At 39.0% G+C, this 27,688-nt stretch overlaps 1 protein-coding gene and 1 pseudogene across 1 annotated transcript; one reads left to right on the top strand and one right to left on the bottom strand.

Moving 5' to 3' along the window:
- The first annotated feature begins 2,100 nt into the window (after nt 1-2,100).
- On the top strand, nt 2,101-6,720 carry LOC141651807 (uncharacterized). The gene is made up of 5 exons (XM_074459504.1): nt 2,101-2,850; nt 3,094-3,359; nt 3,541-4,411; nt 4,546-5,858; nt 5,919-6,720. Exons 1-5 carry the CDS (start codon nt 2,101-2,103, stop codon nt 6,718-6,720), a joined length of 4,002 nt encoding a protein of 1,333 aa, XP_074315605.1.
- Nucleotides 6,721-10,954: 4,234 nt separating this feature from the next.
- LOC141653965 (small nucleolar RNA R71) lies at nt 10,955-11,053 on the bottom strand (annotated as a pseudogene).
- Nucleotides 11,054-27,688: the final 16,635 nt, after the last annotated feature.

Raw genomic sequence — 27,688 nt, 5'->3', positions numbered from 1 at the left:
AGTGCTAACAGCTTCATCCCAAAAATTGCGAGGTAGTCCACTGTGTAACAACATAGTGCGTGCCATATCCTCCAACGTCCTATTCATACATTCAACAACACCATTTTGTTGTGGGGTTTGTGGTGATGAGAAGTTATGCCCAACACCATTCTCCATACAATATTCTATAAAACCATGGTTATCAAATTCGGTGCCATGATCCGTACGAATGGAAACTAATTTTGATTTGTATTTATTTTGGGCAAGCTTCATTAGAACTACAAACTCTTCGAAAGTTTCATCTTTTGAATTGAGAAAGATTGGCCAAACATATCTAGAATAGTCCTCAACTAGAACGAAGACATACCTGGATCCACCTCTACTTCTTACCTTCGTTGGGCCGCATAGATCCATATGCACGAGTTTTAGTGGTTCATTGGTACTCACCATTCTCTTGGGTTTGAACGATGATCTCACATGTTTGCAACGGGCACACGAGTCACATGATGTTTATTGATCGAATTTGACTGAGGGAAGTCCTTCAACCAAATCCCATCTCTTTAGCTTATTCAACGTTGTTGAATTTATATGAGCAAATCTTTTATGCCAAAGACACGGATCATCCGTTGTTACTTTCATGCATGTGAACGAGTTAGTAGGAATATTATTTAGATCAATCATATAAGCATTCCTTCTACGGTGTCCTTCAAGCACAATAGTACTTGTTCCTTCAATTATTATTCGACAAGAATCTGAATGAAAAAAAACTTTATTTCCTTTCTTGCATAATTGAGAGATGCTCAGTAAATTGTGCTTGAGACCACTAACAAGATAAACATCACTAATAGAATGAGAAGAAGATATTCCAACTTTACCAACACCGATAACCTTACCCTTCTTGTTATCACCAAATGTGACCTTACCTCCATCGAAGGGTTCAAGTGAAAGAAATAAATTTACATCTCCAGTCATGTGCCTTGAGCATCCACTATCAATGTACCTAGGTTATCTTCTTTCACCACAACCTGCAAAATAATTAGAGGCAGTTTTTAGGTACCCAAGCTAAGTTGGGTCCTTTGACGTTAGTCACTCTAAAAACTAAATCTCTTCTGACCAAAACCTTTTTAATAACTTTACGTTTTGGAGGCGAATGGGTTTGTCTGAGAACCGTCTTTGGTTGAGTTCTGGGTTTCTCATGATGTGGCCTTTCAGGTTGTTTTGGGGGAGCTGGGCTTGGAAGGGCCCTTTAGGTTTAGATGTCTGTTTTGGTTTTGTGGTCTTCTTAAAGTCGAAGCTCATGTCATAGAACCAACAATGATCATTGTTGCGTTCTTCATTTGTACTTGGTTCAGATGGGGTACAATCATTATCCTTGAAAATAGTGTCAGAAGCTTTAACAAATTTGATTCCTTTTCTTAAATCCTGAGAATGTTTGACACAGTTTTCTTGGATATGACCAGTATGACCATGGTAATTGCAAATCAAGTATTCTGGGAGATTTGAATATTTTCTTCTTCTGAAATCTCATTCGGAAGGGGTTGATTTGCATTTAGAATGATCTCTACGACCATAGCACTCGTGCCCTAATCCTTTTTTCATGTTATTATCTGATTGCTCAAGTAGGAAATTTAGGACACGTGTGCTACCTTCCCATTTTTCGTGAACCTTTCTTGCATGCAAGAGTAATTCTTTTAAAGACTGTATCTCTTTGTTGCATTTGGAATGCTCTGACTCTACGACCTTGGGAGAGTGAGTCTCTTCATAATTGTCACGAAAGTTTTGGAATCTGTCATTAAGAACTTGTACCATCTCGGCATGCGTTCTTTTAGTATTTGATAAAACAATTTTAGATTCCTTTAATTGCTGATTTAGAGATTCAATCTCCTTCTTTTGATCTGAGATCACGGCTTCTGTAGCCGTAGGCTTGGACTCAAGAAGCTCTTTGACTTTCCTCAATTCCAAGGTTATAGCTTCACTAGCTGTAACTTTGGCTTGAAGATGCTTAATGTTAAGTTTCAGGTCAAATCTTTAAAAACATGAGAGAGAAATCTAGAGAGATAAAGCTAGAGAGAGAAAATCTCCAAAATTCATGACCTAGGAAAATCTTCTACCTGCAACAACATGACGGCGCTCAAACATTTACAAAATCGTTTTACTCCATTAAATTCAACCATAAAATCTTCCTTAAATTCAGCTAAAGCTTCGATAATTCAACCTACTACATATGGTGTTCCTAAAGGTGGTAACTTTCATCGTCCTTCATCATCAGATACTGGTAGAACAAAAGCTATGACTGATATTCAGGGTATTCCTGTCCTGAATTTGACTGAAGGAGAGACAGTTCAGCCTGATAGCTGGTATGTAAGGCATGGTGGAAAGGATATCCCATTTATGGAGCCGATACTTGAAGAGGAGGAAATACCGGACTTACTTCAGTTTATAGCAGAGGATGTTAAACCCGAGGTAGAATTCTGGAGTCACTCTGTTCTATGTTATATTTTGGGTGTAAACCCACCTTGGGATATTGTTGGGGATTATGTTTATAATGTCTGGGGTCAGTTTGATATTGATAGGGTTTCTTTCCTTGATAATGGTGTTTTCATTGTGAGATTGACTAAGAAATCTGGTAAAGATGCCTTACTTTGGTCTGGTTACTATATGTTTGATAATAAGCTTGTTATTGTTAAACCATGGGAGCTGGATATGGACTTAGTTAAGGAGAAGGTCATCGTTGTCTCTGTTTGGATCAAGTTATATGGAATTCCTTTAAAGTTTTGGGGCAATTGTTTACCAAAAATTGCTGGGCTTGTTGGAAATTATGTTAAAATGGATGTTGAAACTCTGGATAAAGTTAGACTCAGTTATGCCAAGGTAATGGTTGAACTGCCTATGGATCAGGAACTGACTGAGAGGGTCAAATTTTTAGATTAGTCTGGTAACTTGGTGACAGTCAGGGTAGAGCATGAATGGAGGCCTATCTCCTGCTTAAGCTGTAATGGAATTGGGCATAACTCGGCTCAATGCAGGAAACCTGATAAGAGGAGGACTAAGGTTCCCTCTGTTAAGAATCCTCCTAAACAGTAGAAATTATGGAGACCTCTGCAAAAACCACAGAAAGAACCAGAGGATATTGTAACCCCTCCCTCCCTGTTACCTGCAAATTTCCCTCCTTTGGCTACTGTTAGAGATACTCCTACCATCAAGTCCACGCCAGCTAAGCAAATTATGCGTATGAATAGGAAGGATGGGATTGTTGGAGTAAGATTGTCTGGGAGATTTAGCCCTTATACTTTCATGGATGCATTGAAGAGTAACTCTGCTGCTCAGGGGGGAGTGGTAGAGAGTGGAAAGGACCCCCCTGACCCTGATATTAATGCATAGTTTGGGGTTTTGGAATGTACGGTGTCTTAATGACCTGAATAAGCAAAAAGTGGTGAAATGGTTTTTGCACAATAATAGGGTGGGTTTATTTGGTTTTCTGGAAACAGAACTGAAACCTGGTAGTCTATTGAAGAAGAATACCTCAATTTGTGATGGATGGAGTGTCTCCACTAACTGCAGTTGGCATAAGGGTGGTAGGATTTGGGTGTTTTGGAAGCCTAATCTTTTTGATATTCAGTTTTTATCTTATAGTGCTCAACATATACATATGTTGGTTCATTCTCAAATTGATAACAAGAGATTTTACCTCACTTTCATTTATGCTTTTAATGATCTTAATGGAAGACTAGAACTGTGGAACTTTTTGAAGAAGTTTTCTGAGGACTGTCATGAACCTTGGCTTTGGTTGGGTGATTTTAATACTGTCCTCATTCCAGTTGAGAGATTGGGTGGGAGCACATCTGATGCTGAGATGGAGCATTTTCAGGACTGTGTATCTATATGTTGTATGGAGGATATTGTTGCTACTAGTGCTCTTTTTACATGGTCAAACAAGCAGGCTCCTTTGGAGAGAGTTTATAGTAGGCTTGACCTTGCTGTGGGGAATCTAGAATGGTTTGAACAATTTGGAGATAGTGTGGCTCATTTCCATCCTGAGGGCCTTTTTGATCACTGTCCTTGTACAGTTCTGGATAGGAATTCTGAGATTAAGGGAAGGAAAAGCTTCAAATACTTTAACATGTGGGGGACTGCCCCAACTTTTAAATCTCTGGTTTCTGATTGTTGGTCCAAACATTATCAGGGGACTAAGATGTTAGGGATTATCAAAAAACTTAAAGCACTGAAACCTATCCTTAAAGCTCTCAACAAGGAATGCTTTTCTGATATAGAGAACAATACCAATATAGCTAGTCTTGCCCTGGAGACTATTCAGAAAGCACTTATTGATAACCCTAATGATGTTGATCTCCTGCAGCAGGAACTGGATTTGGCCCATGATCTAAAGGATCTTATAATTGCCAGAGATAGCTTCCTGATTCAAAAGGCAAAGGTGCAATGGTCCCTGGAGGGAGAGCTAAATACTTCTTATTTTCATCATTCTATAAAAAAAGAGTGATGATGAACAAGGTCTTCCAGATAGAGGATAAAGATGGTAGACTTTGTACTGATGGGACTGCTATATAGTCTGCTTTTTTGGATTATTACCAAGAACTCCTAGGCTCTCATAAGTCTACTGATACTGTTAATTCTAATGTGGTCAGGCAAGGGATGTGTTGTACTGAGGCACACTGGACCTTACTGAATAGACCTGTCACAGCTGATGAGATCAAGAAATGTCTTTTCAGTATTCCCTCAAACAAATCCCCTGGCCCTGATGGTTATTCCAGTCACTTTTATAAGGATGCTTGGGACATTCTGGGTAATGATATTTGTGAGGCTGTTATTAATTTTTTTGACACTGGTAAGTTGCTAACTCGGATAAATTCTACTGTCATCACTTTGATCCCTAAGATTTACATGCCTATTAGTGTGAAGCATTACAGACCTATCTCTTGCTGTAATGTGCTATATAAAATTATTTCAAAGTTACTTTGCTCTAGATTGGCTCTTATTCTCCCTGGTTTGATCTGCAAGACTCAAGGTGCATTTGTTAAAGGGAGGAGCATTTTGGAAAATATATTAATTTGCCAAGATCTCATCAGGCAGTATAATAGAGGGAAAGCCTCTCCTCGTTGTCTTTTCAAGCTTGATCTCCAAAAAGCTTATGATTCAATTGAATGGGCTTTTGTAGACCAGATGTTAGAGGCTCTTCTTTTCCCTGAGAAGTTTAGAAGAATGATTATGCTTTGTATATCTACTCCAACCTATACTCTTAACCTTAATGGTGCTCATTTTGGATTCTTTAATGGAAGGAGAGGGCTTAGGCAAGGTGACCCTATCTCTCCTCTTATTTTCTCCATATGTATGGAATATTTATCAAGACTTATGGACTTTGCTACTAGGAAGTGGTATTTCAAATATCATCCTATGTGTAAGAGCTTGAGATTGACTCATTTACTCTTTGTTGATGATCTCCTAATGTTCAGTAAAGGGGATGTGCAATCTATCATGCTTATCCTTAGGGTGTTGGCTACCTTTTCTGGCTCCTCTGGACTCAAAGTCAATGCAGCTAAATCAGAGGTGGTATTCAATGGGGTGCCAGAGTCCCTGAAACATGATATAGCACAGGTCTCTGGATTTCAAGAAGGTAAACTTCCTTTTAAATACCTTGGAATTCCTATTCAACATGGCAGATTAACCAAGGCTGACTATAATGTACTTTTGGATAAGATTGTTTCAAATATTAGAGGTATAGGGGCTAGGAAACTCAGCTATGCTGGTAGACTAGTCCTTATAAACTCTGTGCTGAATACCTTGCACAACTACTGGGCTTCCATTTTCTTAATCCCTAAGGGTGTTGTCAAGAGAATAGAGGGTATTTGTAGGAATTTTCTCTGGTGTGGGGGTTCAGAATATAACAGGGCACCTTTGGTGGCATAGCATCATGTTTGTTGCAGTAAAAAAGAAGGTGGTCTGGGTATCAAAGATGCTGGGGTGTGGAATATAGCTAGTGTGGGAAAGCTAGTGAATTGGATTTATACAAAGGCTGATAGATTATGGGTCCTTTGGATAGATCATGTCTATATGAAAGGTGCTGATTGGACTACTTATCATCCTCCTCCTGACTCTAACTGGAATTGGAGGAATATTTGTAGGGTTAAAGATCTTTTAGTAGGTGGTTATCAGGATAATTGTTGGATTGCTTCGACTGGTGAATATACTATCAGTGCAGGATACTATTGGTTACAGGATCCACACCCACCTATAATCTGGTATCATGATGTTTGGGATCCTTGGGTTCTTCCCAAACAGGCTTTTATTGGTTGGTTGATTCATAGGGCAACCTTGAACACAAGATCAAAGATGTTTAAGCTGGGCCTAAGTACTAGTGCTAGCTGTGTCCTCTGTGAGATGGGGGAGGAGACACATGAACATTTATTCTGGGATTGTGCCTACTCCTCAAGGGTTATTGCAGGTTTGGAAAATTGGTTGCAGCTGAAACTCAATGTCCATTCTAGCTCCTCGTCTAAGCTGCAAAGAAGAATCTGTAGGGTAGTCAAGCTGGCTGCCTGGTATGCTATCTGGATGCAAAGGAATTCTGCTCGTTTGGACCTCACTCTTTGCAAGCCTGAGAAGCTGACTCAACAAATACAACAACAGGTGCATGGCAGACTTGTAAGCAAGTTAAGTAATTGTATCCTGCCAAGGGATTGTAATTGGCTAAGTAAGATTAATATTAGGTGTCCTTTTTGTACTTAGTCTATTTTGAGGTGGAGTCTTGTAAAAGATTAGGATGTAAACTTCTTTATTATTAATTCAAAAGCTCCCATTCTACCAAAAAAAAAAGTTTCAGGTCTGAGGTTATAGCTTAATTAGCTATAACTTTAGACTCAAGAGCCTTCTTCTCAGCATTTGTCATATCTGAAGTTGTAGCCATATTAGCTGTAACTTTAGATTTAAGCTTTTTGGCCTTTGCTTTAAGGAGATGATTCTCTTCAGCAATATCGAGAATTTGTTCTTTCAAGTCTTTCAATTCCATTTCTTGTTCGTGACACTTATCAAGAGATTGCTCAAAGTATTCAATTAAAGCATTCTTAGGCAATTTCTTAACACTTTTCTTAAGTTCAAGATAGCTTACCTCTTCTTCTTCTTCTTCTTCTTCTTCTTCTTCTTCTTCTTCTTCTTCTTCTTCTTCTTCTTCTTCTTCTTCTTCTTCTTCTTCTTCTTCTTCTTCTTCTTCTTCTTCTTCTTCTTCTTCTTCTTCTTCTTCTTCTTCTTCTTCTTCTTCTTCTTCTTCTTCTTCTTCTTCTTCTTCTTCTAAATCAGAATCTCCTAGAAAGCAGCAGTAGGAGTCCATGCTATCTTTATCATTGTCTGAAAAGAGGTCAAGACAGATGTTGCTTAGACATAGGTTAGCAACTTCTTCTTCTTCTGATGCTTCGTCGTCCTCAGTGTCGAGATCTCCCCAGCATGATGCCATCATCACTTGCTTGAATTCCTTCCTGGTCTTCTCACGTTTTTCTTTGTCTTTAATTTTCTCCCATGTGGGACAATCCTTAATCATATGACTAGATTCTCCGCACTTGAAGCATCCTCTGTTAGAAAACGTATTCTTAGACTCAGAAGTTTTCTTATTATAGGACTTGTTGTTGTTGTTGAACGATTTTGCTTGCTTATTTCTGAAAATGCGTTTATTAAATCGTTTAGCAAACAAAACCGTTTCATCCTCTATTTCAGTATCTTATTCTTCCTTAGCAGAAGCTTGTAGAGCCATGCTCTTACTGTTACTGGTCTCAGCCTCATCGTCATCCAGGACGAGTTCATGAGCCATGAGAGCACCAATAAGTTCTGCATAAGGTAGAGAGGTGAGATCTCTGACTTCTTCCATAACCGTGACCTTGGGATGCCATTTCTTGGTTAAACTCCTAAGTACCTTTCTAGCAATATCCTCGGAGTTAAAAGTTTTGCCAAGATTTTTAAGCTCATTGACTGTGGTAGAGAATCGTGCTGACATGCTATCGAGTGATTCATTCTTTTCCATTTTAAAAAGTTCATATTTTTGAATCAGCAAGTCAATACGATATTTCCTAACAGCCGACGTTCCCTCATAGGCCAACTCACGACCATCCCATATTTCCTTGGCCGAAGTGCAAGAAGAAAAACGATCGAATTCGGTCGATGTCATGCTGTTTTATAACAGGCTTATCGTTTCGAGTTTTTCTCAGCCTTCTTATAATCAACCTCAACATAGTCTTCTTCCTTTTTCTCATAGGTAGTGCCTTCCGAAGATGTGACCAAAATTTTGTGTGGTCCATTCTTAATAATCGTCCAGCACTCCCAATCATGTCCTTTTACGTAGTGTGTCATCATGTTTTTCCAAAGTCCATAATTCTTCCCATCAAAGATAGGACACTTAAGATACTTGGAATCCATTTCACACTTGTAAGGCAGCGGGATTAAGATAAAATAAAAAAAGATAAAAAGATAGACGGATCTAGCCTCTTTGCGGTTTAGGCAATCAAGAGCATGAGGCTCTGATACCAATCACAGTCAAAATACTCGAAAGAGAGAGAAGGGGGGGGGGGGGGTGAATTGAGTATTTAAACACTTATGCCCACTTTTTATTTTAGGTCAATGCAATTAATTACTTAAAGTTTATTGATTAAACTTTAATTAATTAACTAAGCGATTGTGAACGTAATGAAATGAACAACGAAAACTGCAAAGACACACGGTTTTGAAGTGGTTTAGCTTCACACGTCGAAGCCTACGTCCACTATTCTCGATTAATCATTTTAGTACCTTTCTCCGGATTACAAAATTATCAACCCAACTCATATAACTAACTCTAGTTATAACTCAATTTGAATATCACTAGATATTCGATTTGACTATCTTAAGTTACTAAGAAAACACTTGATTGTTCTTCAAAGTGTTCACACAGTTGAACGAGTAAGAAACAATATGAAGTACTATTATCTTATAACGTAACCTTAATAATAATATGCAAATTAAAGAGCACGACTTTTCGTAAAAATTTTCAAAAGCAAAACAATAAAATAACTGATTAGAAATAAACTCAAAATTGTTTGCAAGGAATTTTGTATTTCGAAAAGCTTATTTTCAATGAACAACTATCATGTGTATTTATAGCAGAGAGGAATATTAGGGTTTGGATCGAAACCCTAATAGATGCCATGAGATAGGTAGACTATTTTGCAAGAAATAAATCCTATCTCTTCCTTAAATTAATCCAGGAGATGATTTAAATTAAGTAAACAAGATAAAAGTAAATATTATCTTACCTTAATTAAATCTCTATGATTTTAAGATAAGTAAACAAATTAAATCAAATATATATTTAAGATATGATAATATCTTGCAAAAATATTATTAGATTTAATTAGATAGGTTACTTGTACTAGAGGACTCACGGAACCAAGACGGCTTAAGACCGTGCGGCCGAAACCCTTGGCCGGGTCCAACTAGGTAGAAAATCCAATTCTTGGATTAGGGTTAGGTCAAATAATTTAGCAAACCCTAGGTAGCATGATGACCCATAAGCCGTTTTACTAACCAATAGAGAAATGCAAATTATTCATTATAACAACCCATATTTCATCTCTATCATATACACACTTGATTTTGAAACACATTTGAATAATTTTATCTTTTGAAAATGATTTTAAAACTATTAAAATCGTGCCATAAAATTGCTACTTAAAGTTATAGTAGAAACAACTATAACCTTAAGCTTGGTAAGTAAAGTTATAGGTGAAATAGCTATAACTTTACTTTCCCAATATTTCTTCTTAAGGTACCGTTATTAGATGAAGACCTATACTAGCTAATCTTCCTGGAGATCTTCAGTGATAGGATCTTCTCTTTATCTTGATCATAAGCGCTTCATCTTGAGCTTGTTAAAGACTTGATCGAACCTTTTGCTTGAGTAATCATCATACTTGAAACTAGTTACAATTGCTATGATGCTTTAGGAATCTTCAATGTTATAGTTCAAGCAGCTATAACATTACTTGAATGATGCTTCACAAATCTTTAATGTTATAGCCAAGGATGCTATAACATTACTTGCTAAACTTGTAAACCTAAGTCAATCTAACAAAGACTAAACAAACGATTACAAGCAAGAGTATATATAAAACGAAGCACACACTTGTCATTATCAAAAATCAATCATATATCCATATGGTCCAACATTTTTGGTTAATAGCTTTAACAACGAGCACATAAAATATCATCGAGCCAAAAATGGCGCCGTTGTCGGGGACGGTGTTCAATTGATTTGATTTTTGTTAATTGGTTTTAGTTGTGTCTTTCTTTACCTTGGGGAACTCATCTCCTCAAGGTTGTTCTTATTATTTTCTAGTTGTTTGATATTTTTCATGACTAGGAGATCACAAGGTAATCCATTACCTATTGATCTTGAGATTGAAAGGACCTTAACCAACATTAGAAGAGTTGCTAGAGGTACTTCAAGAGTTTTGGGTATTGGAGAGATTGTTGACATTCAACCAAATAACATTGAGTTTGTCAACCCTTTTGCAAGAGAAGCATAGGGTAACCCAATTCCAAACCAACCACAAAATCAACCAATAATGTCCAAATTTTCATCACATTCCGTACCAACCGAGGAGAACTTACCCAATGGTACTTCTACATCACCACATTTAACTGGTAATTTCATTGCCAAATCCGCATTCATACAATTACTTGAGAGAAGTCAATTTGGAGGGATGCCTAGTGAGGATCCTCATTTATATATGGGGACTTTTTGTGACTATTGTGATGCAATTTTTCAAACCGGAGTTACTCAAGACCAAATTCGGTGGGTGTTGTTTCCTTTTTCCTTGATCGGAACCGGAAAGCAATGGTTGAAGAGCCTAGACAAGGCTACCCTTGGTATTGATTCATGGAAGAAGTTAGCACTTGCCTTTTACAAGAAATTCTATCCTCCGTAGAAGACTAACATGTTAGCCCAAATCACCGGGTTCAAGCAAAGGGATGAAGAATCATTATATGAAGCATGGGAGAGATTTAAGGACAATTGTCGCTCTTGTCTACACCATGGACTTAGTGAGTGGTTCCTTGTTCAATAGTTTTGGAACGGCTTATATGAAGACTCACGCAGTGTGCTTAATATGGGATCCAATGGGATGTTCACCGAAGTTGATGACAACCAAACATGGGCCAAAATCGAAGAGATGGCGGTTCATAATTCACAATATAGTAGGCCTTGAAAGGCTACAGGAGGAGGAAAGCATGAGGTAGATTCCGTCACACAATTGGGTGCTCAACTAAGTGCTCATATCGACACCATCAACTTGAAGTTTGAGAAGGCCATGGCTAAGCTTGAAGAGGCTTCCAAATCGCCTAAACAACATGTCAATGCTATGATGGCATCATCCTCAATCCCAAATGAAGTATGTGAAAGTTGTGGAACCTTGGGACATGATCAAAACGAATGTAGGGGAACAAATGAACAAGTAAATGCTTTCCATGCATACAAGAATGGCACCCCTTATTCCAACTACTATAATGAGAATACCAAATTCCATCCAAATCTTTCATACAAGAGCCAAAATGTTCAAAATTCTCAACCAACATACACCCCACCTCCAATGAGAAATCAAGCTCAAAGACCCTTTTTCAACCAAAGCCAAGGATATCAAAATCAATCTTCCTATAAGTAATCCAATGACCAAAACTTTGATGTTCAAAAAGCGGTCCTCCAAATGTAAAAGAACCAACAAGAATTCTTCACCCAAATGCAAAAAGATAGCCAAGCTAAAGAAACCACCATCAACAACATACTTGCCCACACCAAAATGTTAGAGACTCAAGTGACTCAACTAGCATCCTCTAACTCCCAAAGACAAAAAGGGCAATTACCTCCTCAAGGTAACCCCCCCCATAAGATATGAGACGGTTAATGCCATCGATTTAAGGAGCGGTACAAGATATGAGGGGCCGAAGAAGCCAATTGATGAAGATATTGTGGATGATAGTAGAAAGCAAAGAGCTGTGGATAAATCTAAGGAAGTAGAGCCTACTACCAATGAACTTTCAAAAAAGAGAAATGAAGAAAAGGCTAAGAATGTTGATAAAGAGCCTATTGTGATTAGACTTCCATTCCCAAGTCGCCAAGCTAAGCCTAAGCTTGATGAACAACTTGGAAAGTTCATGGAAATTGTGAAGAACTTAGAAGGCTCAATCCCGTTCACGGAATTGACCAATCATGTTCCAGCTTATGCAAAGTACATGAAGAATATTCTTACCAAAAAGAAATCCATCCGAAAGTTGGAGACTATTGCCTTTACCAAAGTGAGTAGTGCTATTCTTCATGGGAGTTCCCCTCCAAAGCTCAAACATCCGGGAATTTTTTCTATCCTATGTACCATTGGCGACACTACAATCAGCAAGGCATTATGTGATCTTAGAGAAAGTGTAAATGTCATGCCATACTCGTTATATAAGAGGCTTGGAATGGGAGAGCTCAAATGCACCAACATTACTCTTCAAATAGTGGATCGATCGACAAAGACACCCCTAGGGGTATGGGAGGATGTGCCCGTGAGAATTGGCAAATTCTTCATCCCGATAGACTTTGTCATTGTAGAAATGGAGGAGGTTTCTAACATCCCTATCATCTTAGGAAGACCTTTCTTGCATAGCGCCGGAGCGGTAATCGATGTGAAACATGGAGAGCTCACACTTGAAGTAGGGGATGAGACAATTACTTTCAATCTTAACAAAACCATGAGAGCTCCCCCATTACATGAGCCATGCTTCATGGTCGATCACTATTGCCAAGAAAGTGATAGGAATAATTTAGAATCTCTATGCAAAGATCAAGCCAAAGGTAAAGAAACATCACCCATATGGAAGAAGAAAGTGTATGACATTCAAGTAGCACTATTCGGAGAGCATGGAATTTTCAACAACAATGAGAGCTTGAATAGCTCACCCATCATGACAAGTAATGAAGAAGGCCTCATTGGCCATGAAACCAAGGAAGGAGAGTTGCTCTTGACAACTCATGACAACATTGGGGAACAAGCAAGATAAGTTTGTGGTCTATGGGACGATGAACTTGAAGGATTGGCTAGTCCTTATATTGGAAATGCCATGACCTTGGACCAAGGCTTTGTAGATCCTTATCATCACTTAGACTCGGACGACAACAATGAAGAACATAATGTGCAAAGGTGTATGCAAGATCTTTAGCATGACAATGAGCAAGCCTTCAACTAATTCTAAAAGGTGTTGAGCAACATCAACAACACCTTGGCTTTGCCCCCCTTAACATCTCATCAAAGAAAGGAGAGTTTGGTGAAGTCCTCCCTAAACCACCATTTGTAAATATTCTAACCCCCTAATTAGCATTTCATTTCCTTTATTGCATTTTTGTCATTTTTGCATTGCATTTTCATGCCTTGTTATAAGATTTTTGACAAGAGAGCAAGTGAGGGAGGGATTCTAATATGTTTTAATGTGTAGTGTTTGATCAAGTGTGGGGATGGGACATGCCTAAGCTAGCTAAGCCTTTGTAGTGCAACCCACAACAATTAACAAAGAAAGGAAGAAGGAATAACGCGGGAAAAGGATCCCCACGAGCAGACCTGAGCTCGTGGGAGCTGAGGAGGAAGACGAGCAGATATGCCCGAGCCAGCACTGAGACGAGCGTCTCCAGCACTAGGGCGCCCGTCCTGGATTTGGTTAGTAGGAGCTGGGAGGAGTTCAAATTATGAAAAAAATACTGTAAGAGGATCTGCCCGAGCTGGCTTCGAGACGAGCGTCTCCAACTTCAAGCCGCCCGTCCCACACTCGAGCCATGGGTCTTGAGAAGCTTCAAAGTTATGAGATTTCCCTGTAATAAAATCTGCCCGTCCTGAATTTAAGATGAGCGTCTCCTGCTAGAATCCGCTCGAGCCAGTCCCAAGACGCCCGTCCCAGTCTGCTTTGCACCTTTCAAATTTGCCTGTAACAAAATCCGCTCGAGCCGACTCCAATCCGCCCGTCCCAGACCTGCTACTAAGCCAAACACGGGATTTTTCTCCTTCTTCCCAATTCATTTACACCTTTCAAACACAAACACAACCATTTTCCCTCACTTAAACCTTCAATCCCCTCATCCAATAACATCAATTTCTCACCAAAATTCATCACAAACAAATCAAAACTTACTCAAAACACAATTAAATTACTCCTTCATCAACAAAAGACCATTTAATCATCAATTTCCTCACAAATTGAATCGATTTTCTAGGGTTTGGGGTAAAAATCCGAAAATCCCCAATTGATTGAGGAATTGATTGAAATTTTAAGAATCAAGGAGCATTCAAGAATCATCTTGGTTTGTTCATGGCAAATTGATAAGGAGCATACAATGGCAAGGACTAAAGGCGGAACTAAGGCACCCAAAACTCCAAATTTGTCAAAGAGGCAACAAACTCTCTAGCATCTAAAGCTTTGGTAGTAGCTCAACCAAGGGAGCAAGTCCAAGAAATCGTCAACACCATTTAGGAAGCTACCACATCTAATCCGGTTGTAGAACAATTGCCAAACTTTCCGGAGGTAACTTTCTTATCCGACAAACATAGGAATACATTTCAATCCCTTGCCAAAAAGAAAGTTTTAGCTACCAGGTTTATTTGCTAAGATACTTTACAAAAATTGGGTGTACTTGAGCAATCTAGAGCCTTTTTCGAGTCTATGGGGTTGAAGACCCTCTTTGATATGAATGAATTGACTTACCCCTCATTGAACATGGAGTTCATAAGCTCCTTGAGGGAGTACAAGGTAGAGACTCGAACCTATGTTGAGTTCCGACTTGAAAATGAGAGTAGAAGAATGCTTAAGGGTGAATTTGGTAAAGTGTTTGGACTTGTGAAATATGATCATTTTGAGAAGAAGCCTTTGAAGTTTAATGCCGCACCCCTATGGAGAGCTATAACTGGTCATCAATTTGATTCTTTCCGGGAGTGCCATGCCTTATATGTTCACCATCCGGGCATATGGTTTTGGCACAAGTTTGTGGCTAATACTCTAATTGCTAGGAAAGAGGCCAACCACTTCACCGAACTCGACTTTGTCTACCTCGAGTCCTTCTTGAACGTTGATAGAAAGTCCACCCATAAGTATAATATTCTTCAATTGTTGATTGAGCGGTGGCTAGATATTGATAATGGGAAAGAGGGAGCAGGCTTTATTGTAAATGGGGGCTTGGTGACAAGGTTAGCTAAACACTTTAACCCGGAGTTCAACAAGGATAATACCTACAAACTAGTTAAGGGAAGCAGCCTTCTTGACATGACTATTGTGATCAACAAGTTTCATTGGGTCAAAAATGATAATCTTGATCATAAATTTGTGTGGCTCACCAAAGATGCGAAGTCCATTATCTTGCCAAGCAATATTTTCCGTATCTCCGCCCATCGAACCAATTACCTCATTCCCATCTCCAAAGAAGCCGAATTGATAATCAAGCAACAAAGGGATGCAATTGCAAAGCCCTCCTCCTCTACCATTGTGACTCCACCCTATCCTTTTGCCTACCAAGAGTTTAAACCAAGTGACCCTAAAGTTGAAGTAGGCAATGATTACTTGACCCAATTGATACAACACTTGCATAGAAAAGCTTATGAAGACCGGGTGAATGCTTATTATGCCCAATATCCACCACTTCTACATCTTGTTAAGCAAGGACTTCTTGATTCTTCATGTCCTTTGCCTAGTTGGGCGGATAAGAAAGTGTTCTTCCCTAGTACTTCTCAAGATGCCGATAAGGATAGTCGGGTGATTAATGGAAATGAGATTGTTGTTGAGGAAGGAAGGTATTGGTTCTTGTGATGAAAAAGAGCAAAGTCCAAATTCCGATGATGATGAAGTTGGTGAACCCTCCGGTCCAATGGAGGTGGATAATGATGAAATTGATGATGATGATAACAATTCTGATGATGATGATATCGGTAATGAGACCGATGATGATGATGTCGTGATGAGTGACAATTGAAGGTTGACAAGGCTTATTGGAGGATAACACAAGTGCGGGGTTGATTGCTTGACTTCAACCTATTCCATTGTGAGTTTCCTACACCTCTTTTAGCTTTGTTTTTATCTCTTATTTTTAATTATAATCTTGATCATTTATAGAGTCATTTTAGGCTCTTGGTAATTTTGAGTTTGGAGTCCTAGCACCACTCAAAGGACCCCCACCTCGGTCCCATTGAGGTGTTTATATTTTTTGTTCCCATTTGCAAAATCCAAAATGACAATTAGAATTCATGCATTGCATTCATCCCTTGTGCATGAACTCCCCCTCTTTTTTGCACTAGCAATAGTGTTTTGTTTGGTTTGGGGAAGTTCACTCACAACGAATGCAAGTCAATTCAAATTGGCTCTCCGACTAATCGAAAGCATGCATCACATAGGATAGATTAGATTGCATCACTTGTTATATATGTCATATAGTTTGCATACTAGTTTAGAAATCATGCATTTTCATATAGATTGCATTGCATAATTTCCTAACGTATTGGCCATTGAGGATAATGCCCATACTAGTGCCGGGATGGGAAATTCTAACCCAAAAATCGAAAAAATGATAAAAATTGAAAAATTTCTCAAAAATCCAAAAACATGTTCATTCCTTTGTAGTGTATAATTGTATATATTGTATATATTTGTGTTTGTTTGTCACTCTTATCACATTGGATCGACTACGCCACATTCGAGGCATGAAGGAAATAGAAGACCGCATAGTATGATCTTTTCAAATCTCCTTCCTCCTTTTATATGTTAATGACAATGTGGCTTTATTTTGGTTGATGCGGTACAAACCAATGTATTGTTAAGAGCTTGCATTTAGTTTATATGTCATACTAGTTGATAGAAACATTTGCATTAGGTTGTATATATGCTAGTTGCATCATGGCATGTAGTTGCATTCTAGGAAAATTTTGTGAAAACATCTATTTGGGAAGCTTGACAAGTGTATATAAGGCCCTTGTAGATAATTTTTCTTCTTGAGACTTTGCTCATTAGAATACCTCCAAAACACCCTAGGATGTGTCATGCTAGTATCGTTTGACCCATGGACTAAGGCCTAGTCAAGAGTACCTTGTGGTGTGATAACTCCTTGGCTAGCGTTTATTCCAAGGTGACCCTTGAAACCATGCAACCATCTTCCACTTCTATCATGTTTTGCCAATACAAAAAGGGAATGGGCACAAAAATCTTCAATTTGAGTTCAAGCATCAAAATGAAAATCAAAAAGTTTGCACAAATTGCATCAAGGAAAAGAGGAGTACAAAAATGAGAACTCCTATGCTTCAATAAAAGCACCCTCGTCACAAATTAGAGTGACTTTGAAAATGTTCAAATAATGCAAAAATTGAAAATTTGCCAAGTATCAAAATGCCAAACATCAAAGAAATGGCAATGAAATGTCCTCAAAAGTCAAATACCACAAGAAATTGGGAGGGGGGGGGGGGGGGGGGGGAACAAATCAAAAGCAAACTACTATTATGAAACTCAAAGTCATATTGATCCCTTTTATCCATTTGATTCCACTTTTGTGCATGGTGAAGAGGGGAAGACCCTTCTTCTTGTCTAGACAAGAAGGAGAATTCTACGATCCTACAGTGTTTCTAACACCATAGGGAGTCTACTCTTAACAAAAGCATTTAGCAATTATGGACAAAGGTACCCTAGCTTGACACAACTTGGAGGTGATTTGTTGGTATCCTCCTAGGCTTAGTAACTTGAAGAAACCATATCTATAATGGAGTGTGTACCCTTAGATTGCTTCCCTCTTAGATAATTTTCGCCATTTAGATGAGGAAAGTGGTTATTCTTTTGTAGATGTATCCATTAGTTGTTTTTGTGTGCTTAATGTTTGGATGTATCGCCATTTTGGCAAGCCCCACATTGCCTTGGAAGAAGGCATCTTACCTCATGGATGTCTTGTTATGAGTTGAAGGGGCGGAGTGAAACCCGCTAATTGTCTCACATCGGATATATTAGTAGGCTAGTATAAATAAAGGTCATAGTTTTAGTCACCTCTTTACTCGGGACGAGCAAAGGTTCGGTTTGGGGATGTTTGATGTGACTCATATTTGTGCACATTTAGTCCCCGAATTAACCTCGTTCCCATGCTTTCTAGAGACTATTAGGGTCATTTCTTATCTTTAGTTTCCCATTTTGCATATTCTTTGAGGTTTTGTGTCCTTGGTAGGAGAGGATTGCTAGCCTTGGATTTATGGAGCAAAATGGATCGCATCTAATGACCAAGCATCGAAGAGGAAACCAAGACTAAAGGCCTAAGCAAATAAAACAAGTGAATTGGGCAATGATGAAAGATCCCCACGACCCCAAGACAATCCCCACGGATTGTTAGGCAGTCAAGAATAAGAGGAGGAACCCTGACCTAGGATCCGGGCGTCCCCAGCTCAGCACGAGCGTCTCAAGCCAGGATCCGGGCGTCCCAAGGCTCGGCTCGAGCGGATCTTCTCACAGACCCGGGGATTCATCAAGCCAGAACGCGCCTGTCCCTGAGGGTCTTACAACGCAGCTCGCTCGTGTCCCTGCGGGACTTGCAAATTGTCAACTTCTCTTAGGGTCTTAATCGTCATTTAAGCCCTCAGTAACCCTAATCCTTGGACTTAATTTTAGTATAAATACCATTATACTACCTACATTAGAATGATCTAAGAATAATCTCTTAATCAAGTATTAATCTCTCTTAATTTAGCCTTAATCCAAGTTGTAATGCACATTTCAATATTAATCACATCTTAATCTTTCCTTAATCTCTTGATTGTTCTTAATTTTAGTTTGGTAATTAGAAGATTATTTGGGGTTTATTGGAGGATTGACAACCTTCCATCAATCATCAAGTTTACTTCTATTATTTTTTGCTTTATTATTTGGATCATCTCAAGTAGGTATAATCCCTTTTACCTTTGCTTAATTATTGTTAATTACATCACTTGTTCATTATGTTTTGCTTTGTTAGTATGATTGATGATACGTGCAATTTATATAGACTTTTTAGCCTCTTATTGCACGCATTTCTATATCATTTTCGTTGCTTTGTATTGCAAAATGCCCCGAATTGGCTACTTTGGTCTGTTTTGTCTCATTTGCAGGAATGGACCTTAGAGTGGTGGAAACATACGTTATTCGTTCCTCCTAGCATGTATTTTAAGGAGATGAAGATTTAGAGCAGAATGTCGTGCCTCGGGAAGCGTGAAAGAGGTCCTTAGAAGCTGACCAAACGAGTTCAAAGCTTTTTTTAGTGCAAGTTACTCGATCGAGGTCTTTTGTGGTCGATCGAGTAGATTTGGCGGTTGCAGGTGTTCGATTGAGTCCCTGCTGTACTCAATCGAAATATGTTGATTTGAAGGTCTTCGATCGAGAGCCTTATTTGTTCGATCGAAGGGTTTTGCTGAAGAATCATTTGATCGAGAGGAATGAAATGCCTCGATCGATTGGTTTACTTATTTTCTCGGTATTTTTATTCCGTGTTTAGGTTTTTTTTAGTTAATAAACGCTTCCCTATATAAGGGAAGACGTCATTAGGTTAATAAGACAGAAAAAACACACATTACTCTACACTTAATTACTCTTCCTCTCTTAATTACTGCTAGAACTTTTCCTCTGCCTCTTTATTTACGGATCTAAGCTTTGTGATCTTTCTCTACTCTTTAATCTCAATTTAATTCTTTGTTTGCTCTTAATTATTGTTCTGTTGTTTAATTGTCCTTGTTTATCTATTTATGCTTCATCCTTATCGTTCTTTTATTATGTCTTTCTTTAGCATATTTATTGTTGTTCTTGTTATTATCATCGATATCATGAGTAGCTAAACTCCCTTATGTTAGGATTATGGGAGCCATGGTAGTGAAGTGACGATGTTGTGAATAGGTTAGACGATTGATTATGAGAACTGTGTCTTTAGCAATATAACTGTAATAAGTTTAGTTGAGTGCACGCTTCTAAACCCTTTAATTTGGTTAAATTCAGTCCTAGATCGGAATATTAGAATGAACAGACCTGTTATGAACAGTAGATTACCCTTATGAGGACGGAAGTTAAGTTAGTTTTAATCTAGGGTGGATAGCGGACTGGAAGGACCTTTCCCTTGCCCTTCTCACAGTAGATCGTCTGAACTGTTTATGACTGAGTTAGTAAAATGCCATGGTGAACCGAATTCCTGACATATATCTCTTTATCTGATCACACACCTCGCTTTTTCTTGCTTTACTGCTCTTTTCTCTATTTCTCTTGCCTTAAACCTTTATTAGTGTAGAAATCTATTAGAACCCCCACTTGTTACTAGACAGACGTAATCAACAGATAGATACATTAGCCTCCCTGTGGAGATCGACCCTACTTCCGCTAACTTCTGTTAGTTGTTCTAGGTAATTATTTTTGATACTAAAATGACAGTATCAAATTTTGGGAAAAGCTTCCCTATATAAGGGAAGACGTCATTAGGTTAATAAGACAGAAAAAAAACACATTACTCTACACTTAATTACTCTTCTTCTCTTAATTACTGCTGGAACTTTTCCTCTGCCTCTTTATTTCCGGATCTAAGCTTTGTAATCTTTCTCTACTCTTTAATCTCAATTTAATTCCTTGTTTGCTCTTAATTATTGTTCTCTTGTTTAATTGTCCTTGTTTATCAATTTATGCTTCATCCTTATCATTCCTTTATTATGTCTTTCTTTAGAATATTCATTGTTGTTCTTGTTATTATCATCGATAGAATGAGTAAGTAAACTCCCTTAAGTTAGGATTAGGGGAGCCATGGTAGTGAAGTGACGATGTTGTGAATAGGTTAGACGATTGATTGTGAGAACTGTGTCTTTAGAAATCTAACTGTAATAAGTTTAGTTGAGTGCACGCTTCTAAACCCTTTAATTTGGTTAAATTCAGTTCTAGATCATAAGATTGGAATGAACAGACCTATTATGAACAGTAGATTACCCTAAGGAGGACGGAAGTTAAGTTAGTTGTAATCTAGGGTGGATAGCGGACCGGAAGGACCTTTCCCTTGCCCTTCTCACAGTAGATCGTCTGAACTGTTTATGATTGAGTTAGTAAACTGCCATGGTGAACCGAATTCCTGACATATATTTCTTTATCTGATCACACACCTCGCTTTTTCTTGCTTTACTGCTCTTTTCTCTATTTCTCTTGCCTTAAACCTTTATTAGTGTAGAAATCAATTAAAACCCCAACTTGTTACTAGACAGACGTAATCAGCAGATAGATACATTAGCCTCCCTGTGGAGATCGAACCTACTTCCACTAACTTATGTTAGTTGTTCTAGGTAATTATTTTTGATACTAAAACGACGGTATCAAATTTTGGCGCCGTTGCCGGAGAGGCAATTAACCTATTTATCTGTCTTATTTTGGTTTGTCTCAGTCTTAGGGAATTTCTAATTCCTTGAGACAGTTCTTATTTATTTTCTCTAGTGTTGTTTATGCCTAGGTCTAACAGGTCAGAGTTAGTGCCAGCTGATCCTGAACCAGAGCGGACCTTTCGCTATAGACAAAGACTGCTTAGAAAGATTCAAAAGGAAGCCTTGAGTACTTTTGAACCCGAACTAGAACATTTCTTATTTGCAGAAGACCCGTCTTTTGAAGAAGACACTTCTATTTCTGCCGTTGGTCCTGTGAAAATGCCTAATATCGCGAGTCATTCGGAGCCTACAGTTGCTTCAATCCCTAAAGGTTTCAATCTTACAACCGAGGATGGGAACACATTTGATATTCAGACTTCTTACATTAACCTGGTCGAAAGAAATTTATTTCACGGAGTGGCTGGGGAGGATCCGCGGAAGCATATGGAGGTGTTCACGGACTATTCTTCTACCATTCCCGCCACTAAGGGAGTGATGCAGGACAAGATTAAGGAGGTCCTATTTCCTTTTTCTCTTACTGATGGAGCCAGAGATTGGCTGACTGACCTTGATAGAGCCGCAGCAGGAATAACAAATTGGGAGACCTTGGCTCTCGGTTTCTACAAAAGGGACTTTCCTCCATAAAGAACTAATCAGCTGAGAGGAAAAATCACGAGTTTCAAGCAAACTCCGGATGAAAACTTGTATGAAGCATGGAACCGGTTCAAGAAGATGGTACGGTCTGTCCCACATCACGATTTCGAGCCGTAGTACCTATGCAACCAATTTTATAATGGGTTGTATGACGATCACCGTGCTATTTTGGATGCTGCATCAAATTGGCGATTTTAGAAGAATATAGATGATGACAAAGGATGGGGAATTATTGAGGAAATGGCTATCTATTGTGCTGAATATGGGAACCCAAGAGGAGGAATAAGAACAGTTTCTTCTGTTGATAGTGCAGTTGTGGCTCAGCTGGAAGCCATGAATGCCCATTTTGACAAATTGGAGTTGCAGAATGCTGGAGATCAATAGACGGTTCATTTGTTGACTAAACAAGAAACCGTTTCATGTGAGAGGTGTGGAAGAAATGATGGTCATACTGCTGGTGACTGTCTAACTGAGAAGGAGCAGGTTCTTGCCTTTCAACAATATAGGTGTAGATACCTCATTTCTGCACCTCCCGCAAACCACCCGGTGATGATTGGGCCGCATGTTTGGTACACGGAACGATTTATGACAGTTCGTAAGTTTATCGTCAAGTGATAGCTCAAACACTCATGTCAACCCCTTGGTGGTCATCTACGCACCATTACGGTCGTTTTGACAGTAATTAGAGTACATTTGTAGTCCGGGTCAAAAACCGTCTTCATTTTCGAATAACCGTTTAAAATGCCGAGTCAGAATATTCTGGAATGTTCCGGATATTTATATTCCATATTTTCAATCTTTTATCTCGAAATTATTTTATAAATAGTAAGGAAATCAAGATCAAACCGCAATTCCATAATAGAAACGCGGAAATCTTTCTTCCGCAGGAGGAAACCCTTGGGGAAAGGGCGCAGCAGGTGCTGCGCCTCTTCCAAGAGACGCAGTGGCTGCTGCGCCTCTTCCCCAGCTCCTTTCTGCGTATTTTAAGATCTTTTCGAGATTTACTTCCAAAGTTTCACCGAAACTCTAATTCCTTCCGTGATTAGTATAAATAGGGACCTTCGTTCCTCTTTTTTCTCACGCGAGTGTCCGCCCTTCTCTCCTCCCTTTGCATTCTAAGACCACGCTCTTGCTTTTTGGCGTCTACGTGCTTGAACGTTTGACCATGTAAGCTCGGATCTTTCTGAGTACCAGCCTCATTTTGCATGACCGACCAATTTGACCAACTCCACATCAATCAACTCAATCAATCTTGTTTAACTTCCTCTTAGAGGGCACTTTCGTCATACATTCGAGTCGAGCATCACTAAACGTTAACTTAGTTAATCTCGTTTCGTCAAACATGTAAGTCTGAGGGTGTAAATCCCATCTTTCATTATTGTACTTTATTTTTGTAATCATTATTGTAACATTTACGTCAAAATATATTCAAAACCGATTTACAAAACCTTTATTCAAACCCTTTTTTACGGATTAACGGGAGATAAATGTCGAGAAGGAACGCAGCAACTGCTGCACCTTTTCGAAGGGACGCAGCACCTGTTGTGCCTCTTCCTGAGGCTGCCGCAGTTTCTGCTTTCCTTCTTCTTCCTTCGTCTTTTGTTGGTTCGTTTATTCTTTGCTTCGTCTTTGCTTGTTCTTATTTCATTCGTATGATAATTTTAACATGTAAATCATTAATAATTTATCATCTTTTAAATTCCCGACTTAAATCCCTCATAATTAATATTTGCGGGTTTTCGTTATTAAAATCAATTCGGGTTTTAGAGATTCGATTCATCAATATCAAGTCTCTGAAATTCATCTTTTGTATATTTTCATCTGTTAATTATCGTCATCGTCCTAATCAGTAATTTAGTTTAGCATTAATAACCTATTTAACCTATTTAATTTAATTCATTATTAATCCTTGCAATTAATCTTGTAATTAACTTGTCCTAATTAGTTTTATCCCGTCTTTTATTATTTTTATGAACAATTCACATGTAAATAATATATTAGTTCACTTCTATCCGAGTCAAATATCAATAATCGAGCATTAAATTACCAATGAATATTAACGATATGCAATTCCGGCTTCACAGCCAGAATTCACCTCAGGAAGAGACGCAGTGAGCACTACGCCTCTTCCAAAGGACGCAGCACTGCTGCGCCTGTTCCGGGTTGAATTCTTCCCCTGAACTTCCGTTGTTGCTTTGACATAGTTTATTAGCTTACGTATTAATTAACTATTACTCGTATTATCAACTAATAATCTGTTCGTTAATTTATTTTCCCTTTTTTTTCTAAAACCATCCGTTTTAAGTGTATTTTCGACGTAAATTAATTAACTTGTTGTAATTATTGTAATTTTCTTTGTTGTATTTTTATTTTATTTATTTATTATTTATTGTTTGTATGCTCTCACATGCAATTAACCTAAATCTCTCCCTCGACATTAATGCATGTTAAATTACGTGTCTACCGACTTAGTTAATTCTCACATGTTAGCATTAATCTAATGGATGTTGTATTGCATGCATATAACCTTCAACATATCGAGTATAGGCGATTTTCCCTAATTATTAGTAGAGGCCGCTATCGAGGCGGGCGGGATTAGGTGTTCGATCAAAAGAGCTTCCTAATACGTACCCTCAACCCTTACTCCAGATCTCTGTGAACATCCGTGTTCATTGGCATCCACTAGAGTCATTCTAGACATAGAATGCTAAAGGTAACGAGTTCTTGGTGTTCATGTCACTACTTTGTGTCTTGACATGGCATGATGTATTCGAACGGTTTCCAATTTTCCACAATAAATTGGTGGCGACTCCACAAATACAAAGCTTGCTCGTTTTCTACCCGAGCGACCCCCGTGGGCCCGCGTCCACAGTTTGGCGAATCCGCTGAGGATTAATACACTTACGTGTAGCTAAGGCTGAAACTTGAACAAGGTTAGGGAATAGTTTGTACAAGACAGTTGTCGGTTTTCATAACTCGGTCTTCCTAGATCGTTTATTCGGCCTTCCTAGGCCCAACCCAACCCATTCGACCAATCGTCCCGTCTAGACGGTCCAAATTCTTATTTGGGCCTAAGGATGGATATAGATTAACGTCAACCATACCATGGTGCTTAATCTTCTTTGTATCAAGGGCTTTCACTACTCGAGGAAATGGACTAGGAATCGGCCTTACTCCTATTTGGTATGAGCCTCTCCACAGACCCCAGGTTTGATTGTTCGGTATGGCAACCCACCCTTTAAACCAAAACTCTTTTAAATGCACTCAGCATCCCGTTATAATGTCTGTATAAATGCTTGTATTATATGTGATCACCATTTTCTAAACGAAACCATGACGAATTTTGTAAAATCAAAGCCTCTTTTAAAAATGTAAATTTTCGAGAAAGGCCAAATTTAGCGCAAAACTAGTCGAAACTCTGTCCAATTGCCGAGTCAAAATTCAAGCTTCGAAGCCCATTTCAAAACCTCACTTCGAGTCCACTCCTACAACTACACTATAGTTGACTAGGACCAACATTCCAAGCTTTGTCATTTCTTCAAACCTCACTTAACACAAGTGGCACACTCCCACTTCACAAGTCAAACCTTTCTTTGTGTAAGTGTGCTAGAATGGTCGATCGTGTTTTGATTCGTCGTCGATCTCTTATCCAGTTTTTCAAGATGCCTGGAACTAGTCACGCAAGTGTCAATGGACAGCCACCGAATGGTAATGATCTAATCCTAGCCATGTTAACTCGTCTCCAAGCTAGCCAATACCAAGTGTATAATCGCCTCAACATGATCGAGGGCCGAATTGTTGCTATAGAAACTAGGTTGCCTCATGCAGAAAATAAAGTGCCTCATGAATTTGTGAATGACTTCGCGAATGAAAATCCACCACCTTTTGTGGGAGCACAAGAGGTCAACCCTCCCGTAGGTCTAACTGAACTGAAAAACGACTCCAATATTTGGAGGAACAACTGATGTACCTCAAAGGGGATGATATCTATAGGGAAAACAATCGCAAGTATGAGGCCGTGAGTTCCAAATTGCCAACCAACTTCAACATGACGGATATCCCGAAATTCAAGGGGCACGAAAACCCTTCGAACCATATCCGTGCTTTCAAGGATTATATGTCTATCAAAGGCATTAAACCCGTGATGTTCTTAAGGATCTTTCTTTCATCTCTTGACACCATTCCGAAGAAATGGCTCTATTCCCTAGAACATAAGAAGATTGCCACCTCGGATGATGTCGCGATCGAGTTTGCTAAGCAATATGCGGATAATGCTGAGATCCAAGTCAACATGCGGACCTTAGAGGTTCTTACCCAAAATGATAAAGAAGGCTTCACCGACTTCCTAAGTAGGTGGAGGAAGACTAGTATCCAACTTGTCGAACGTCCAGATGAAGCTACCCTCGTGGAAAAATTCGTGGACAACTTAAAGCCCATTTATTCTAGTCATTTGAGGTACCAAAACATTAAGACCTTCAAAGACCTAATTGTACTAGAGACAAGGATCGAAGATGACATCCGTAAAGGACTCTTGTCCAAAACGGTAGGTCATGGATATCAAGGCTCAACAAGTCGTTCTTACGGCTCTACTAGCAAGACTAATGAGGTTAACCTTCTCGAACCATCAAAGAAGAGTATCCCATAAAGAAAGTTCACAAATATTGGGGATACATACTCCAATGCTCTGAAGAGATTAATGAAGTAGGGTAAGCTTCAACCCATAGGGCCTACACCTGAACCAGAAAATAAATCCAAGTCCTGGGACGAGAATTCGTACTGCGAATATGATAGAGGTAAGGGACACGATACAGAAAAATGTTACAAGCTAAAACATGTACTTCAAGACATGATTGAAGACGGTCGCCTACCAATACCGCCTGGAGGTAAGCCTAACAATACTCAGAATCCTCTTGGAATTCTGATGATTACAAGTGAAGAATATACCTTAGATTGTTCACACCTCATTTCTCCAGTCGAAGATGAGATCCATGCAATAGAAGATGAAGGGAACTACTCCACCATTTCCCCTACTATCACCGACTTTATCGCATGCGTAAAGAGTGTGAATAGGCATGTCTCAGAATTAGAAAGTGTAGTGGCAACCCTATGTAATCCAAGTATGACACTCAAAGAACGTGCGCCACTAAACCTCTCTCAAAATGCTACAATGCAAGAAGTAATAGCCGTGGTTGATGAACTAATCGACCAAATCATCCAATTGGAGGCCGAAATCATGAGGTTGAGAGAGCTTGCTATTGTCAATGGAGTATGGGCCAATGATGATGAAGATGAATACCTCACCGAACACTACCTAGTCAAAGTCAGTGAGGAGATAGTACAAAATAGTGAGGACCAAGATATAGACCACCTTAATCGTACGGGGCGTCCATATCAAAACATTTCTCAAAATGGTCCCATAGCAAATGGTCCAATCACCAATACCAACGTTGTCACGCCAAATGATAACGAAGATACCTCTACTGACCATTTACTAAAACAACTACAGAAGACAAAGGCTGATCTTTCAGTCTGGCAACTAGTTGCAAGCTCGTTCCCACATCGCCAAGCTTTACTGCAAGCTTTGGCCAAATTAAACATGGCGCATAACTCTACACCCGATGACGTAGTTAACTTGG

This window comes from Silene latifolia, chromosome 4 (genome assembly GCF_048544455.1).
Source record: "Silene latifolia isolate original U9 population chromosome 4, ASM4854445v1, whole genome shotgun sequence".
Classification (NCBI taxonomy): domain Eukaryota; kingdom Viridiplantae; phylum Streptophyta; class Magnoliopsida; order Caryophyllales; family Caryophyllaceae; genus Silene; species Silene latifolia.
This window is presented reverse-complemented; position numbering and strand designations above follow the sequence as displayed.